A 15,912-nucleotide genomic window follows, 5' to 3' on the forward strand; every position below is an offset into this window, starting at 1 on the left:
TTTTGAACACAGGTTGATGAACTTTGTTGTATGAGGATGTTTTATCCATACCGTGGGTTGAATCATTTTTTGTTTTCCATCATTGTTTGTTTGTTATTGTTTCGCACCAGTTGCTGGATGGAAATCATCTGCATTCGCGTTGAGTTACTGCTGAGACTTGGCTTTTTCCATATATGAATTCATCCCATCCAAAGCCTTTATTGAGCTTTTCTTGCTTGCTGTACTTTGTGTTTTGAGTATGCTTAATTGTGCCATTTTCTCCGCAATTTCAGTATTTAGTTGTAATTGTTCCTTCCTTTTGCGTAAGTGTTGTTCCTCTTCTTCCAGGGCATGTTTCCCATCCAAAAGTTTGTCTTGTGGCTAAAGCAGCCAGCTCAGCTTCAGCTCTTAAACGTGCAGATGAAGTTGTAAAGCGCATACTTCGGGAGGTTTCATAGGATCCAACATTGGACTCCATTTTCTTTTCAGTGAGTTTGCTTTCTCTCCTTTTTCCCGTTTCGACTTCAGAACATGAGGTTCCACAACGTCCACTATTTGTTTGACTCACTTTGTCCTCCTTTTTATTCAGCTTTCCAAAAATGCGTCAAATGAATGCACAGTGTGTGGTGTTAGGGCACTTCATTCCAACAAAACGGCAGTTTGGTATCAATCAACTATTTTCAAACTCCAATTGCATTGCATTATTTAATCCACAACAACGGACTTCATTCAAGCGCACGTACGGCAAAAAAACAGGTCAACTTTATCCGATGAGCATTTATTCATTCAGCTGCTCTCCAGTAGGAAGACACTCCAACATTGCACGCGCACAACTCGGATTCCTTATCCACAGGCAAACAAGAAGCAGGTGGCTTACCTGTTCTTCTCAAAATAGCGTTTGGGTGTGGCGCTGCGCGTGAGCGGCGTGACGGCGTGACTGCGTGACTGCGTGACACGCGGTCGCACTTTGCGATTTCCTCATTCGTCGCTTGATTGAGAGCAATGACTTTCCTTAAATGCCATTTTTTGTTGACAAAAATGTAGCGACTCCAAGCTTCCTTGTCGCTTCCGAGAGAGAGACGGTGGGTCCTGTACTTGCTGTCGCAATGTCCGCTTGTCAAAAAAGGCACGAGTCTTCAATGCTCTTTTTTTAGTTTAATCAGCCTTTCACGATCACACACAACTTGATCAACATTTCATGTGCCATGCGGATCAACATTTAATGCGCCATGCGGATCAACATTTAATGCGCCATGCGTTTGTGTCAACAAAAAATACTGCTACCCAGCTTCGACTCAATCACGCGTACTACCGGGAAGCGCGTCTATTTGAAGCTCCCGGCATACATCACCTGTCATGTGACCCCAACACCCACGCATCACAGCAACCACACACACCACGTGACATATGCTATGGCACCTACACTTTACATTCAAGGAACAAAATACCTGTCCAGAGCTACAATAAGCACAGACTCAGCTTCACGCTTTTTGCAAAAAGTGATTAGCAAAAATCAACTTCCTTATCATTACAGCGCTGGTTTGCCAAGAACAATCTGGATAATCACATCCACCAAGTATGGATAGCACACATGTAGGCCTACTTTATTGAAAATACTTATGTTTGTCTACACTTAACAGTAGCAAGGAAAACAATTTTGTTTTGATTCTTATTGTTGATTGATTTGTTACTCTAAGTGAGTATAGTAAGAAATTAATATTTTCAGTCAGTGTTGTGGAAAGTTTATTCTATTTTTGTACTTTCTCTGTAGTCCTCAAAGTAAGAACCATGTTGTGGGTTTGTCAATATAATTTTGTCATCTAAATTACCTACCAAAAAATGCCTGAAAATGCTATTTCCTAAAATAGTTTTTTTTTTACAAATGTGTTTTGAATTCTTTGCCGATGTGTGTAATTGACTGCAATCATGTCTGATCGTTTGAAGACTGTGTTAGGGAGATGATACCAAAACAGCATTTTTAATAATATGTGTATGTTTTTAAATTCAGTGTATATGTTTTGACTGAACTGTGTCATTTTCCACACAATCTAGGAGTTATGCAAATTGAGTGGGGTGTTTGGATACACAGGAAATTCTGTAGAGAAAATGTTCCTCTATTTAGAGTCTGACCAAATAGACTCAGTTTTAGAGTGATATTTATACTTAGAAGAGAGTAAAATAAAGAATTGGGTTCAGGAACAAAATCACAACCATCATTATTGATCTCTTCCAGCTGACATGAGCGATATACTAACACACAGCTGGAGCTGCGTGGCTCAGGGAGTAGATCAGCTGTCTGAAGGTTGTGAGTGTGTTCCTCAACCCTTGGGTGACTTGTATTTATTTTTTTATTCATTATTTTACTGTCATCCAAGTGTAAATATTACTCTAAAATGTAGTCAATTTGTTCCCACTTAAATAAAGTCAAATTTACTCTACAGGATTTACTGTGTAATTGTGAGAATATTTTGAGAAAAGCAGCTAGCAGCGGCTAGCCTGCACATCAACATCTAAAGTCAATGTTTTACTAGTCTATCTCAAATCACCAACAGTTTTACCATTTAAACACCATACAACAACAATCTAAGATGCTTAACTTGCCACCGGGTATAAAAAAAGAAAAGAAAACATTTTGTCTTGCTTGTACGGTCGGACGCTTGATGTTACATATCATCGTCATCATAAAAAAAAATGACGGTAGCTATTGACGTGGGGCACCAGGGTCGGAGTGAGCATGAAATGCAAAGGTTGCGTTCATTAGCTAATTTTGTACATTTTCACTAATATCAATCACAGTTTTGAAAACTTTATGAAACTAGTAACCCCAGTTAGTGCTTGGGATTCCTCCCCTATTCCAAAACCATGCATATTAAACATACATTAAACATTAATGTTTTTAATTTTTTATTTTTTTTTTACCGCGGGCTAAACAGCTTAACAGTAAACATCACTGTTAATGATATTTGTATGCAGAAATATTGCAGGTTTATGCAGAACTAGAAAATGTATCAGTTATCTTTGCCAGAGTATACCGTCTTTTTCTCTTGTGTACCATTTGCTGTGTTAATGTTTTATTGATCAAACTGGTCATATTCTGTTGATCAAAATAATGAAAAGGGGTATTCCAAAGTAAATTAATATTGGACTTATTCTCTTTCCAATGTGTAATTGTTTCTCTTGTCTACCCCTCAACCTAGAATTCTATAAAAACAATATTTACTTGTCTAATGGATTTAAAGAGAAAATAAATAAATACATAAATAAATACATAAATAAATCTTCCGAACAATTCAGCCTGTAACCTGGGAAACTTGACATAGAGTCCCAAAAGATAATTTCCCTATTTTTAAAATTACTATTTGTAAATTAACTGAAACTGTTGTTCAGAACAAAACGTTTTTGCCAGTTGTGTCGTCCTATAATACAATTGGCTGATATTCAAATAAGAAACACCCATTAAAAAAAAAGTAAAGATAAAACCTTTTTTTTTCTTTATCAGTTATCTCTTGTTTTGTTCAATCCATCAACTCAAAATGAACTGTTAAAAAAAGTGGGACATTGTAAAATGTTTCTTTTGAAATTCTCATTTTGTTGCATAAGAAGAAGAAGTTCTCTCAATAGTCGTATTGCAACCACAAATGGCAATCACTATTTTTTATTATTCCTTCATCAATGTGTTGTAAACATACATTTCATTTTGGTCACACAGAGCAACAATTCCAAATATACATACGGTATGTGTGACTATCGATTTTTGGGATTGACCATTTCTGGTGGCCAGTAGCTTCCTGAACCATTGAGCTATTCACCTTCTGAAATGGTCAATCTAAATGAAAGCATAAGTAAAATCTTTCCGATTAGTTTGACACATTTAGTTAATGTGGTGCTGAAATTTACAATTTGCAAAACAAATTTACAAGTGGTACAAACCATACTTTGGATTCACACTTCCAAATTTGAATTGCACTATACATTGTGCAACACTGACAAAACGACTGCAGTGGGACATCACTACCTTAATGTACATTAATAACCTAATTACATGTTCCTGTATATTGTAGAACAGTGTTTGACTTTACAACGGTAACAGACTTAAACTTGATGTGTATATGGGATGAGGCAGTTGTATTTTTTTTTAGTTGAACAGGAATAAATACCACAGAAAAAAATAACACAGGATGTTTGAAAACATGTAGGCGGAACTTGCATTTCATTATACACAAGACAGACCTGCACAGTCCCTTTAGGCATTTTTCAAGGGAACTACAGTACGTAATCACAATACCTTCATAATAATGATGCCTTCTTAAAGTCAAGAGGAGTAAACAACAAGTTATTGTATATGGTAGAGATACAAGTAAAATGATGGATCACTTCATATAGAGGAAAGTTGGGTGGATGAAGTTGGCTAGTGAGAATACCCAACACAAACAACCACTTGGAAAAATTACATCCGTCTTCTAACAAACATCACTTTCAGTAATTTAAGGGATTTGCACCCATGCTCCATGCTGATTTATGGAAAGACGGATTTGCAACTATTTACTGTAAAAGTAAATAATGCCAGGATTGACCTGTGTATAGTATGCGTATATGCCCATGTCATTAATTCCAAAAAATAGTCTCTAAAGAAAAGAAAATGTACGATAATGTGTTCTTTCTCATAAATGAACTGTGGCAGTGAGATGTGACAATGTTAGATCTCTGTCATGAGTCTTTCAAATAATGGCACAGTTCAACGTTTTGACTAAAAAATAAACACTTCTTAAAAACAAGATGTTTAAACATTAACTTCTTCTCAATCTACACCTCTGGGCTTCTGTTAATGTAGGGTGGTGATTTTGTCCTCAACCTCCCCCCACCCAGCCTGGATTTTGCCATTTTGTGTTTGTTTTGCCAGCAGCGGGACGCTCACAGTGTACAGACAGTTGTTTACTCTCCAGCCAATCGCAGAGCGGGGGGTGACTGGGGGGGGGGGGGTGGGGGGCACCCCGGGTGCAGACGGGATGATGAGTTGAGTGACTCGAGTGAAAAAAATAAAGTATACCACAACAAAACGTGCAGCGGATAATGCACGGTCGAAAACGAGAGTAAATCTTGGCTTGGCATTTACCCGCTTCCGTGCTCTGAAGGAGCGGCTTGGACTGAAGAGTGACGCAGAGTTGGGCTGCTTGCTATTCGACAGGTAAGTGCCAAAACGGAAAAGAAAATGTTAGCTTGCTGATTTAGCGTCATGCTAGGTTAAATCATATTGACAAGGGTAACTCAGCAATATAGAACGAGGGTCGAACTTTTTTTAATATCCTTATATTTACACCTGGCAATAAGTGAAGCTAAGTCAAAAGGCTGTAGCAACCTTTGGGGGTGGGTTGCGGGTTGGGTAGTTTCTGACGCTCTGGACGGGCCGTGAAGGGGAAGCTACGAGCGCTATTGGCTTTCGTTTTGTAGTTGAGCCTGCTGTTTTGTTCTTGAAAACTGTTGTTAGCTCCACACTTGTCCTGATTATTTCACCATTTTACATGGCAAATGTCGTTTTAAACTATTATCCCTGTCTCAGATCAGTTATGTGACCATTTGCAAGATACCTCGTCGCTCACTCTCGCAGCTTGCTTGGCTGAATGCAGCCGGTCAGAGGCAAGGGGCGTGAACGTTGAGCTCGTATGGGTTGAACCATGGGAGGGGTCCGTTTTGAATTGTTTGTTTACAAACAGAAACGGTTTGATTACAAACAGAAATGGTCAAAACTCCGGACAGTGCCTTTAAATACCACTGGCTTTGTGTATGTTACAAAAATTTGAAAAGACAGGAAATGCTACATATTACAAACAACACACACACACAAACATAAAGCGGAAAAAAACTAACGAAGCATTTATAGCATATGTACATACATCAATTAATGATAACCACATAAGGCTCCCCCTGGAGTCATGTAACAGCAGTTCTTTACACATATGTTGCGTCATCGTGTGTGTATTCAAAACCTTCCTTCACAAATTCCAGTTTTAAGACACGTTGGAAGATTAAAACCAGCTAAATGTGTTCTGAGGGATCATTTAGAGGTTTAAGTCAAGCACAAGAGATTTTCAGACAGTATGCAGGGGAGACTGGGGCTAGTTGTGTCACTTTTTTATACTTTTATCTATTTCTTGGAATTAATACATCATAAATAAACAAAATGTATACCAGATGAAAGACCAATGTCTTAGGTATATTTTTTGTATTCATGTCATTTTTATACTTTGTGTCAAAAATATCCTTATTCTCCTTTTTGTTGTTGTTGTTTGTTTTTACAACCAGAGAAATTGTTTATCATTGATCTAGAAAATGTACCATATAGTCATTGAGCAAACTTTAACATAAAATATTATGAAATACATTAAAGTCCCAAGGAACTGCTGGCATAGCTCTCAGCCCCAATGCCTGTTTTCCCTCCCTTAAACTGGAAATTTGAGATTAAATTTAATTAAAAAAAACAACAACATTTCAGTTAATGGATGGATGGTTCATCGTGAAACTTAAACCAGTCCTGACGTGGGCATAATGTAGTTCCAACAACTGGTAAATTTTTTCATTTTTAAACAATGAAACAAAACCTGACAATTTCCTCACTCTTCAGACTCATATAAAAAACAATTCTGGCATACATAAACCGAGTTGCCATGGGTGCGATTTTCATTGGCCCATTCTTTGCATATGTGACAACAAACCCCAAAATGACTGAGACAAGTTGCCCCAAACTACCATGTTGGCTAATACTTTGCTCTTGCTTAAAGTTAGTTTAAAATAGAGCAGTGACTGAGGCATGACTAAATGCCTGAATCTCTCCTCTAGCAATTCCACTTGATTTTCTGCGAGAATTTGTCTATGTATGACACATGTTTCAAAATATATTAAGTTGAATTATTTTTTCTTTGGGTTGTGCAAAACAGATAACTGGCACTCATGTCAGCTGACAATGTGCTATTCTCTTCTCAGACAGTACACAACCCCTGGCCATTTATACAAAGAAAACTAGTATTCCACTTTTTTGTTGCGCCCTCTGGTGGAGAAGAAAATTCTAATGTGACAACTTAACCATGATACAACTAGCCCCGGTCTCCCCCACTTATCTATGTCATTCAGAGGATAAGTTCACACCAAGTTTTTTTTTTTTTTTTTGACAGACGTTTCTGTTGGATGTGGCATATTTGCAAAATTAAAAAAAAAAATCAGTGGAAGGGGAACCTCTAATCTATCTACATGCAACAAAAACAAATGTGTGTTCTCATTGAGCATAATGCATAACAAACAAACAAACAAAGAGACATTGAAAGGTTCCAAGTAAACGATTCAATTCCATTGGGAGAGCAGTGGCTCATTTGCATGAGACAGAGCTGTCCCTCAGTCTAAAATGGGTCATCTAATTCTTCATACTTGGGGTATTTTGGCTCACACGTCGCAGACACCTATAAACTGTTTTGAATTATGAAAAGCAATGTGCATCATGTCTTCTACTCATGTAGAATAATGTGGCTATTTTGAGGCAGGCAATGTGTTTCTGACCAGCCACAACATTAAGACTACTTGCAAATGACATTGATTACAAAAGCTATATTAAATAATCTGGCTTAACAAAGTTAATGACGCACAGTTTTGATTGACACTACCAAATGTCAAGTAATCATGTAAAATGTGTTGCTGTGTATAGGGATAATATTTGATATAGCTCATGTATTGAATTGTTGTACTGTGAAAATGGTCAACGTTATGCCTGGTTAAGCGCCTTTCAGTCTTCTCATTTTGTCACACCATATCACGTAAAAAGGAACCATACATGGTTGGAACAAGGAAATGTATTTTTGGCTGTGATAACCGCTAAACCTTCACATCCTTGATTTTCGTGCATATTGGTCTTTTGCTCACTGCTCATACAAATACGTACATTAATCCCATGTAAAGTGGACAAACACCAAACAAAAATCCAGTGTCACTTAAGTCGTAGTTCAAACGATTAGCATGTTCAGACCTGGCATAATTATGCATCCTGAGTCATCCGATCTCAATTGGAATATATTCAAACTTGTGCTTAAAAAAATTACATTATCAGTTTTCTAAATATATATATTTTTAAATGTCACACACTAAAAGTATAGGGGTAGAAAACGCCAAGTCGCACAAAATCATGTGAAAATGCATTTTTCTATTTACAGAGTAGCAACTGTTTGAGCTTCATAGAAGCAATAAAGTGTAATTTTAGTGCTTACTAACAAAAAAAAAGTATACCAATTTAACCTTCAACTTCAAATGTGATCTGACCTCTGAGACTAAAAATTAAATCCATATTCAATAATACTGATCTTTCACCTGCAACTTGCTTGTCTCTTTACAATCATAGCATCAATATTACTTAATATGTAGTAATTTAGGCCAAACATCTTACAGGTTGTACATTAGTGTTTGTTTAAACCAGTGTAGCATCAAAATAATATTGAAGATGCTTGAGATAATTTTACATGCAGTATCAATATCTGGTGTTCAATACTAAAATGTCTTCATGCACAGTACATTTCTTACAGTAAATTTTACTCTAAAAAAGATTGTATTTGGTCCCAGACTAAACAGAGTAAACTTTACACTTGGCAGTGTCTCGTGAGGTTGTCAGGAGACCCGAGGAAGGATCAAAGAAAACTTATTTATTTTTATGTTTTGCTCTCTTCCAAGTGTAAAGTTTACTCTGTGTAGACTGGGACCAAATATATTATTTTTTGAATAAAATTTACTCTACCAAATTTACAATGTGGGATACTATTTAAGTACAAAAAAAAAGTAATTAATATTCATCCACAATTAATCACAATTGAAGTTGTTAATGTTCTTTTGTTACGGACAATTTAAAGAGTAGACTGGGCCAACTTTAATCATTTAAACGCTAGAGACAAAAGGTAGTCTACAATCTCAATTTAAACCTATTAGTTTCAAAGTTATTACCTGTAGTTTCATATATGTATACTTAGTATGTATGTATGCATTAAAAACATTGTGAACAACATACCATGGACTATGGATGTTGTGTAATAAATAACTAAAGATAATTATCCACTTGTGATCGGGTTGGTCAGGACACATATTTTGAACCAGATGCTGATTTTTTTTTTTATATATATTTAGAAGCAATTAATTTACTCTCTTTGACATGCAGGGCATTTTCTTCCTTGCTGATGAAACCACTTATTAATTGTGTCCAAAATCTGAGTCCAATTCATTCATTGAGATTGTCTTTGCGACTTTTCACATCTCTGCAAACACGTCTTTGTCATGTTCTCTCTTCTGATCGGCTTTTACCTTATCCAGATCTGGATTTTAAACATCACTAGTTTTTCCAAGGTAGAGCATCAGATATTTAGATCCATGAGACACTCCCCTGATTTATTGTCTTTTTTTTTGGGGGGTCTTTTTTCGTTTTTTTGTGGGGGCGAGCGGCAGGGCAAGGTCTTTCAGAGCATCGGTATTCTGCACTCTACTACAGTTCCACACAACCTCTAATACAAGGCTGAGTCTCAGATTAGCCTCTCCTCAGGGGGCACTTTGAGGACGCTGCCCATCTCCAACCTGGCTCCAGCCACCTCCTGTGAGCTGGGGCTGTAGGTGCCCTCTGACTGGCGCTTCTTCCGGGCCGTCATAATGAGGAAAAAGATCACTAGGATGGCGAGTAATACACATAATGTGGTAAGGGGGATGGTGACCACCAGCCAAGGGATCCTCTCCTTTTGCTCCTTTTTCTACAAGAGGACATGATAATACTTTTTTTTTTAAATATCCAGATTTATAAATATGAATATATATAAAGACTTACGTTGCTTTCACACAGTGTGCCACTATAGCCTGGCACACATACACACTGGAAGTGGTTGAGTCTGTCTAGACAGGAGGCACCATTTAGACAAGGATTGGACTCACATTCGTCTATTTCTGTCTCACACCTGAAAGACATCAGCAGGGCTTTAATACAACACCAAGTGACACATACCTTCACCAGCAGCTCTCACAAACATTCTCCTGACCTGACATGATGAGACTGTCTAAGCCTCTCTCAACAGCATGTTTGGAGAGATTTTGTTTTGTGTGCTGAGAAAAAAAATAGGTATTTTAACCTCAATTATGCAAACTCTACATAATGTGTCCTTGAAACTCCCCTGGTTTAAAAAAAATATATACTGTGGTAGCAACTACCATTTTTACATTTTTGCCTACAATCAGATTTTGACTGCAAAAGGCTAGGCTATATAAAAATGATATAAATAAATTTAAATGATTGGAGTGGTGACTTTCTACAAGAATACAGTTCAGTTCAGATAGATCAGCTAAGCAGGTGTATTGTGTGAATATGTGTGAGACTCTCACCTGGTGCCAGCGTAACCTGGCTTGCAGGTGCAGTTGCCACCAGTATCCCCCCCAATGCAAACCCCTCCATTAAGGCACTCTGTTTTGGCATCACATGCCACTGGAGGGAATCGCCGCCTGTTGGGCACAGAAATAGAATGCAAATGTCTTTACCACACTGAATGGTGACTTCAAAGCTTGATGCTTCCTGACAAATGAACTTATTGTTATTTTATCCTCTTCATACCCATAGATGGTTGCACTGGACATGACATGTTCGCGTGTCCAAACCAATAAAACACATCATTTGGATGATGTCAACACTTCTTATTTATGATTGGATCTTAACTAACCAATCACAATCGCAAGTTGATTTGCATGATGTTCATGTTAAAGATGTTGCTTATAATCTTAAAAGTTTACAACACGTTCCAACCATATTATCCTGGCGTCCACTATAACAGCTAAAAACATGAGATGTCTCCCCCCCCACCCCAAATTTTTTTTTTTTATAAAACAATCCATGTTGTTCTTATGTAGGAAAAGAGTCAAAATCAGCAAAAATAAAGACATTTTGCACAGCAGAAAAAAATAAGGGTCTGAAGGGGCTACATACGCATCTGATATTTACAAATAAATTAGTAGAAATGGATATTAATAATACAAGTTGCTGTGTGCCACTATGCAGAGGTCACACGGATTAATTATTAACTTCCTAGATTATGTTGTTTTGACCCTATTGACTGGAATTCAGTTATAATGAGTTATTTTCTATGTAATTTATGAATAAACCAGCAGTCAACCAACAAGGGATGTAACGATAACAACAAAATTGTGATATTGTGATATTAAAACTGCCATAATATTGTCATTGTCATGTCACCATTTTAAAAGCAGCACATCTGATTAAAAAAAAGGCAGGTTGATTTGCATTTCTGCAGTTCTAGTACCCCCTGGTGGCTAGTTTTTAGTGCCGTTTAATTTTCATAAGGGATGTTTTAGCCCTTCTGTGTTTAAAATCCAGGCTAATTGTCACATGAAGGGGAGCGTAATGTTTGTGAACCGAGTCAATATGTGGGGGAACTCAATGTGTGCGTGCATTAGCAATTAAGTGCCCCAATATTAAGTGTTATTAGAGATTGTAGGTTATTTATATGCATTGTTATCTACAAAAGCACAATATTGTGCTTTTATTTTTGTATGAGCTCTTTTTTTTACAATACTGTGACCTTTTTTTTTTTAATATTGCCAACCTCCCCACAATATTGTAATAATTATCGTAATGTGAGCTTCAAAAAAAGATGATATCATAGCGTAATTTTTGAATATCGTTACATGCCTCCAACCAACACCCCAGAACAGAGCATACTATTACTATTTTAAAGCTTTCATAGTTTTTGATAGTTTGTTTGTACATATGAAATTAAGTTTCCAAAGGAATTTGTCTGCATGCCAATACTTCATGTTGGACAATGTTAACATTTGGTAAAAGACAATGGTATGCCTTGGGACACAAGCAGAAAAGTTAAAATAAAATAAAAAAAACTATTATGATCAACATTTGTGTAGCACTATCTTAATTGAGCTGGATTTTTAGAAGGGAAAACTCTATTGGTTTAGTACTCTGCCCAAGTTACTTGGTAGCAATTAAGCTAAAACAGTAGCTAATGACCAAGCATAATAAGCCATTTAATGCTATAAATTATTATGATAAATGAAGTCCAAAATGATTGATGACAGTAAAAAAGATTTAAAAAGTCTGATATGCTATCACAGTCTAACGTGCTCTAAAATTATATAAAGATGATCGACTTACTGACAGCGTTTGCCCACATATCCAGGAGGACATACACAGGTATGAGTAACCTTTGTTTCCACGCAAGTCCCCTCATTCAAGCAGCTGAACTCCAAACAGTTATCCACTTCTTCCTGACAGTTTATTCCTATATATCCAGGCTCGCAGTCACATTGGTAGTCTGCCAGAAGATCTTTACATGTCCCATAGACACAGGGTCCAGAGGAGCATTCATTGATCTCGGCCTCACATAGTTCTCCCTCCCATCCTGGTATGCAGCTGCAGTTAAACTCGTTAAAATGGTCCTGGCACACACCCTCGTTGGAACACGGCTGAGGGTCACAAACTGGGGCACCCTTGCATCCCAAGATAGGCTCATGTCCACTCAGTCTGGAGAAATGACTTGTCTGAGGGGCATTTGGTACACTGAACATTGGCAGGTAGATTCCACCGACTCGCACTTCCCCTAAACATCCAGAATATTTCTCTGCCAGCCAAATTTGGGTAGCATTAAGGAAGTTAAGGTGGCCGCCAACTCCAAGGCTAGAACCCGCTGTCTGCCCATCCACAGTGAGACGCCATCGGGACACTGACTGCGCAGGGTCAATCATGACCAACTGGATGCGATGCCACGCTCCATCTGCGATGGCCCTGTCACTGGTAAAGGCTAGCAAGTCTGCACTTGTCCCAGTGTCCATTTTGACCAGAAGTGTGGAATTAAGGAGACCTAAACAGAACACCTCAGCTCGGTTCTCGGCCCGCAACAAGATACCATTGTCATCTCGTGTTCTAATGTCCATCGTGATGTTTGTTACTGAGCTCAACAGGGAGCTGTTGGCAAAATACTCGAGAGCATTGTCCTGGAAAATGGCTTCAGTCAAACCTGTGGGAAGCAAAGATAATGAGTTTTAGATCCTATGAAATAATTGACTTGACTTTGAGTGAAGAATAGCAATTTTAGACAGTAAAGTATTAAATTTGGGCCCTTCATAGCATAGCTATTTTCTAATGTATTTTTCCCATTCTGGTATCATTGACCACTAGTTATGGTTTTTATACTGACACCAATTGTATTAAGACTCTAGTCATCTAGTCATTGCAGAATGACTTTCACCTGAAAGACAAAAAACAACAACAACAAAAAAACTCTACACAATGAATTCTGTCGAGTAAATTTGACTCTATTTAGAGTGGGACCAAATAGACTCAGTTTTAGAGTAATATTTACACTTGAAAGAGAATAAAATAAAGAATAAAATTTTTTTTTTTAACAAAATTCACGAACTTCAGTTTGGGAGCCAGCCAATCTACTCCCTGAGCCATGCGGCTCCTGCTGTGGGTTAGTATATCGCTCGTGCCAACTGGAATCTTTGTAAGACGAGACCAAGGTCTAAAGCAATCAGTAGGTGCGGCATAGCTCAGGTGGTAGTGTGGCTAAAGATCGTGAGTTTGTTCCTCAACCCTTGAGTGACTTTTATTTTATTTTTTTCAGTTCTTTATTTTACTCTATTCCAAGTATAAATATTACTTTAAACTGAGTCTATTTGGTCCCACTCTAAATAAAGTCACATTTACTGTGTACTTGAATTTCTATCCTTGGATAGTATCCAATTGGTAGGTTATCCATACCCTTAAATGTCAAATAACCCTTCTCTAATGTGTCCTCAGGTGACTTTTATCTTGAACAAAACTAGTGACAAAAGATGACTCACACTCATAACCATCCCATAAGTCTACACACTGCCCTCCTTCAAAGCAAGGGTTTTCGACACACCACAAACGTTTCTCGCACAGTCGTCCCGAGAAGTTAATGGGACAGTCACACTTGAAATCATTCCAGGTGATCTGACACTTTCCGCCGTTGACACAGGGCTCATTCTGCGTACAGATAAACACAGGTGCATGGATTAGATTCACACTTGTGAAAGCTCTAACCCAAGATGACTGCAGAGGTTCAGAACGAGCAGCAGAGAAGATTAGGAGTTAACAAACAGATCAAAGGGATTCACAACGAGATCAATGTCAGTTAGGTTAAGGCACAGCCCAACTGTCAAGAGTGCACGGAAACATTGCAATACACTTTCCTCAGCTTGGAAATAAAAGCACCAGTGGGGCGTTTTGCATTAAAACTGCTTAGTTTTTACACAGTACCTTGCATGAATTGTCACTTTGACATCCTGGCAGAACATTCTTCAGTGCAGTTGCTTGATACATCTCCACCTCTTCTTTATGGTCCACGATGGACAAATGCTTGTCATCCAGTCGAATGTCTTGTAGGCAGCCCTTAAATTTTCCACCCCAGTTATTCACATTTTCACCAACAGGGAGTCCTCCAACATACACAACATCCCCTTCCTGAATGCTCACATTCCCTATGGCACGATGGTTTCCCGCTATGGGGAAGAAAACATGGCCATAGTTTACTTTTATCGTCACCAACTTATTTTTTCCATCTGTGACAAACTTAGCCTCCGACAAGAGTGTGGTGTAAGGACTGTAGATGGCAACTGTAGCTTCCTTCAGGTAGATTGTCAGGTAGGACCTTTCCTCTCGGCGAAATTGCAGAAGATGGCCATTTTTTTTCAAAGAGCGCATAATAAAGGAGATGGTGAAATTTTCTCCATGGGTTTCTGTGATGTTGAAGGCAGCGTAGCTTGTTGTGTTCTCATGACCAAAGGTCCACGATGGGTACTCTACAAAGACAATGTTTACACAGATTCATTAAACAGTATAATGCTACTATACTAGCTGCTGTTTAGGAAGGAGTAAAACTGTGGTTTGTCTGTTTTAGGAACTAGATGGGAACTAAACTGCCTGAAGTTGCATTACAACAGCAATCTCAACAGATAGTTTCAGACAGCTTAAAGACGCACTCTTTGGCGCCATCTAGTGGTTAAAAAATAGCTTTAGAAGCACGCAGGAGCACGCGCACTACGGTGGCTCAGAGAGACCACATTTCGCAAGTCTACCACCAATTTTTATTTTGCATGAGCAAACGAGCATCTCGGCGAGTGACGGCGACTTGGGAGCAGTTGTGAAGCCCGGCGAGCGACGCCGAAAGACCAAGCGAGCCGGAATTAGCGAGAGCCATAGGCTGGAGTGGCTGACAAGAGCGGCTAGTGGGAGGAGTTAGTAAAAAAAATATACAGTATTTGTAAGTTTGCGAGAGCAAAGCAGAAAGTGACAAGAGACGGGCCAGAATCACAGGAGTTAGTGACGACCACCTCCAGGCGCCAGCTGTGAAAGGTATAAGCGGCGATTGACCCATTGGGTTCGACACTCGATGCAAGAACCACCAGGGCTAACTACATTGACGACGTTGTCCTTTGGTGGACATCTGTAACAGGAAGATAGCGGCGAAACATGGCAGCTCTACTGTAGTAAGGTGAGAATACAGCGCAATAACACATTTCAATGTAATAAAATTAGTGATTACTAGACCTACAGTTATATAAATAAATAAATAAACATTTATTTGCATACTATACATCCGGGTTCACCAATTCCGGTCCTCGAGGTCCGGAGTCCTACAGGTTTTAGATGTTTCTGCCTACCAACACACCTGATACTATAGATCAGGATTGTCATCAGGCATGCTGATGAGCTGATTATATGAATCAGGTGTGCTAGTGGGCAGAAACATCTAAAACCTGCAGGACTCCGGAACTCGAGGACCGGAATTGGTGAACCCTGCTATACATAAAGTCGTTTTTTTTTTTTAATGAATGAATTATTAGTTCACCACTAGATGGCGCCCGGGATCATTGAATGTCCCT

General features: G+C 38.4%; 1 protein-coding gene across 2 annotated transcripts in view; it reads right to left on the minus strand.

Annotated features, from left to right (window-relative positions):
- Positions 1-3,600: 3,600 nt before the first annotated feature.
- The window catches only part of LOC144049266 (protein crumbs homolog 2-like), a 44,723-nt gene continuing 32,411 nt past the window's right edge, over positions 3,601-15,912 (minus strand). For both annotated transcript variants that reach the window (XM_077562032.1, XM_077562031.1), the window contains 6 exons: positions 14,288-14,829; positions 13,849-14,014; positions 12,158-13,019; positions 10,363-10,479; positions 9,815-9,941; positions 3,601-9,740 (listed from right to left, as the gene is read on the minus strand). In XM_077562032.1, the coding sequence (XP_077418158.1) occupies positions 9,519-9,740; positions 9,815-9,941; positions 10,363-10,479; positions 12,158-13,019; positions 13,849-14,014; positions 14,288-14,829 (2,036 nt within the window). In that variant the 3' untranslated portion in view covers positions 3,601-9,518. The remainder of the gene's footprint in view (positions 9,741-9,814; positions 9,942-10,362; positions 10,480-12,157; positions 13,020-13,848; positions 14,015-14,287; positions 14,830-15,912) is intronic.

The sequence above is a fragment of the Vanacampus margaritifer genome, chromosome 3 (assembly GCF_051991255.1).
Source record: "Vanacampus margaritifer isolate UIUO_Vmar chromosome 3, RoL_Vmar_1.0, whole genome shotgun sequence".
NCBI lineage: Eukaryota > Metazoa > Chordata > Actinopteri > Syngnathiformes > Syngnathidae > Vanacampus > Vanacampus margaritifer.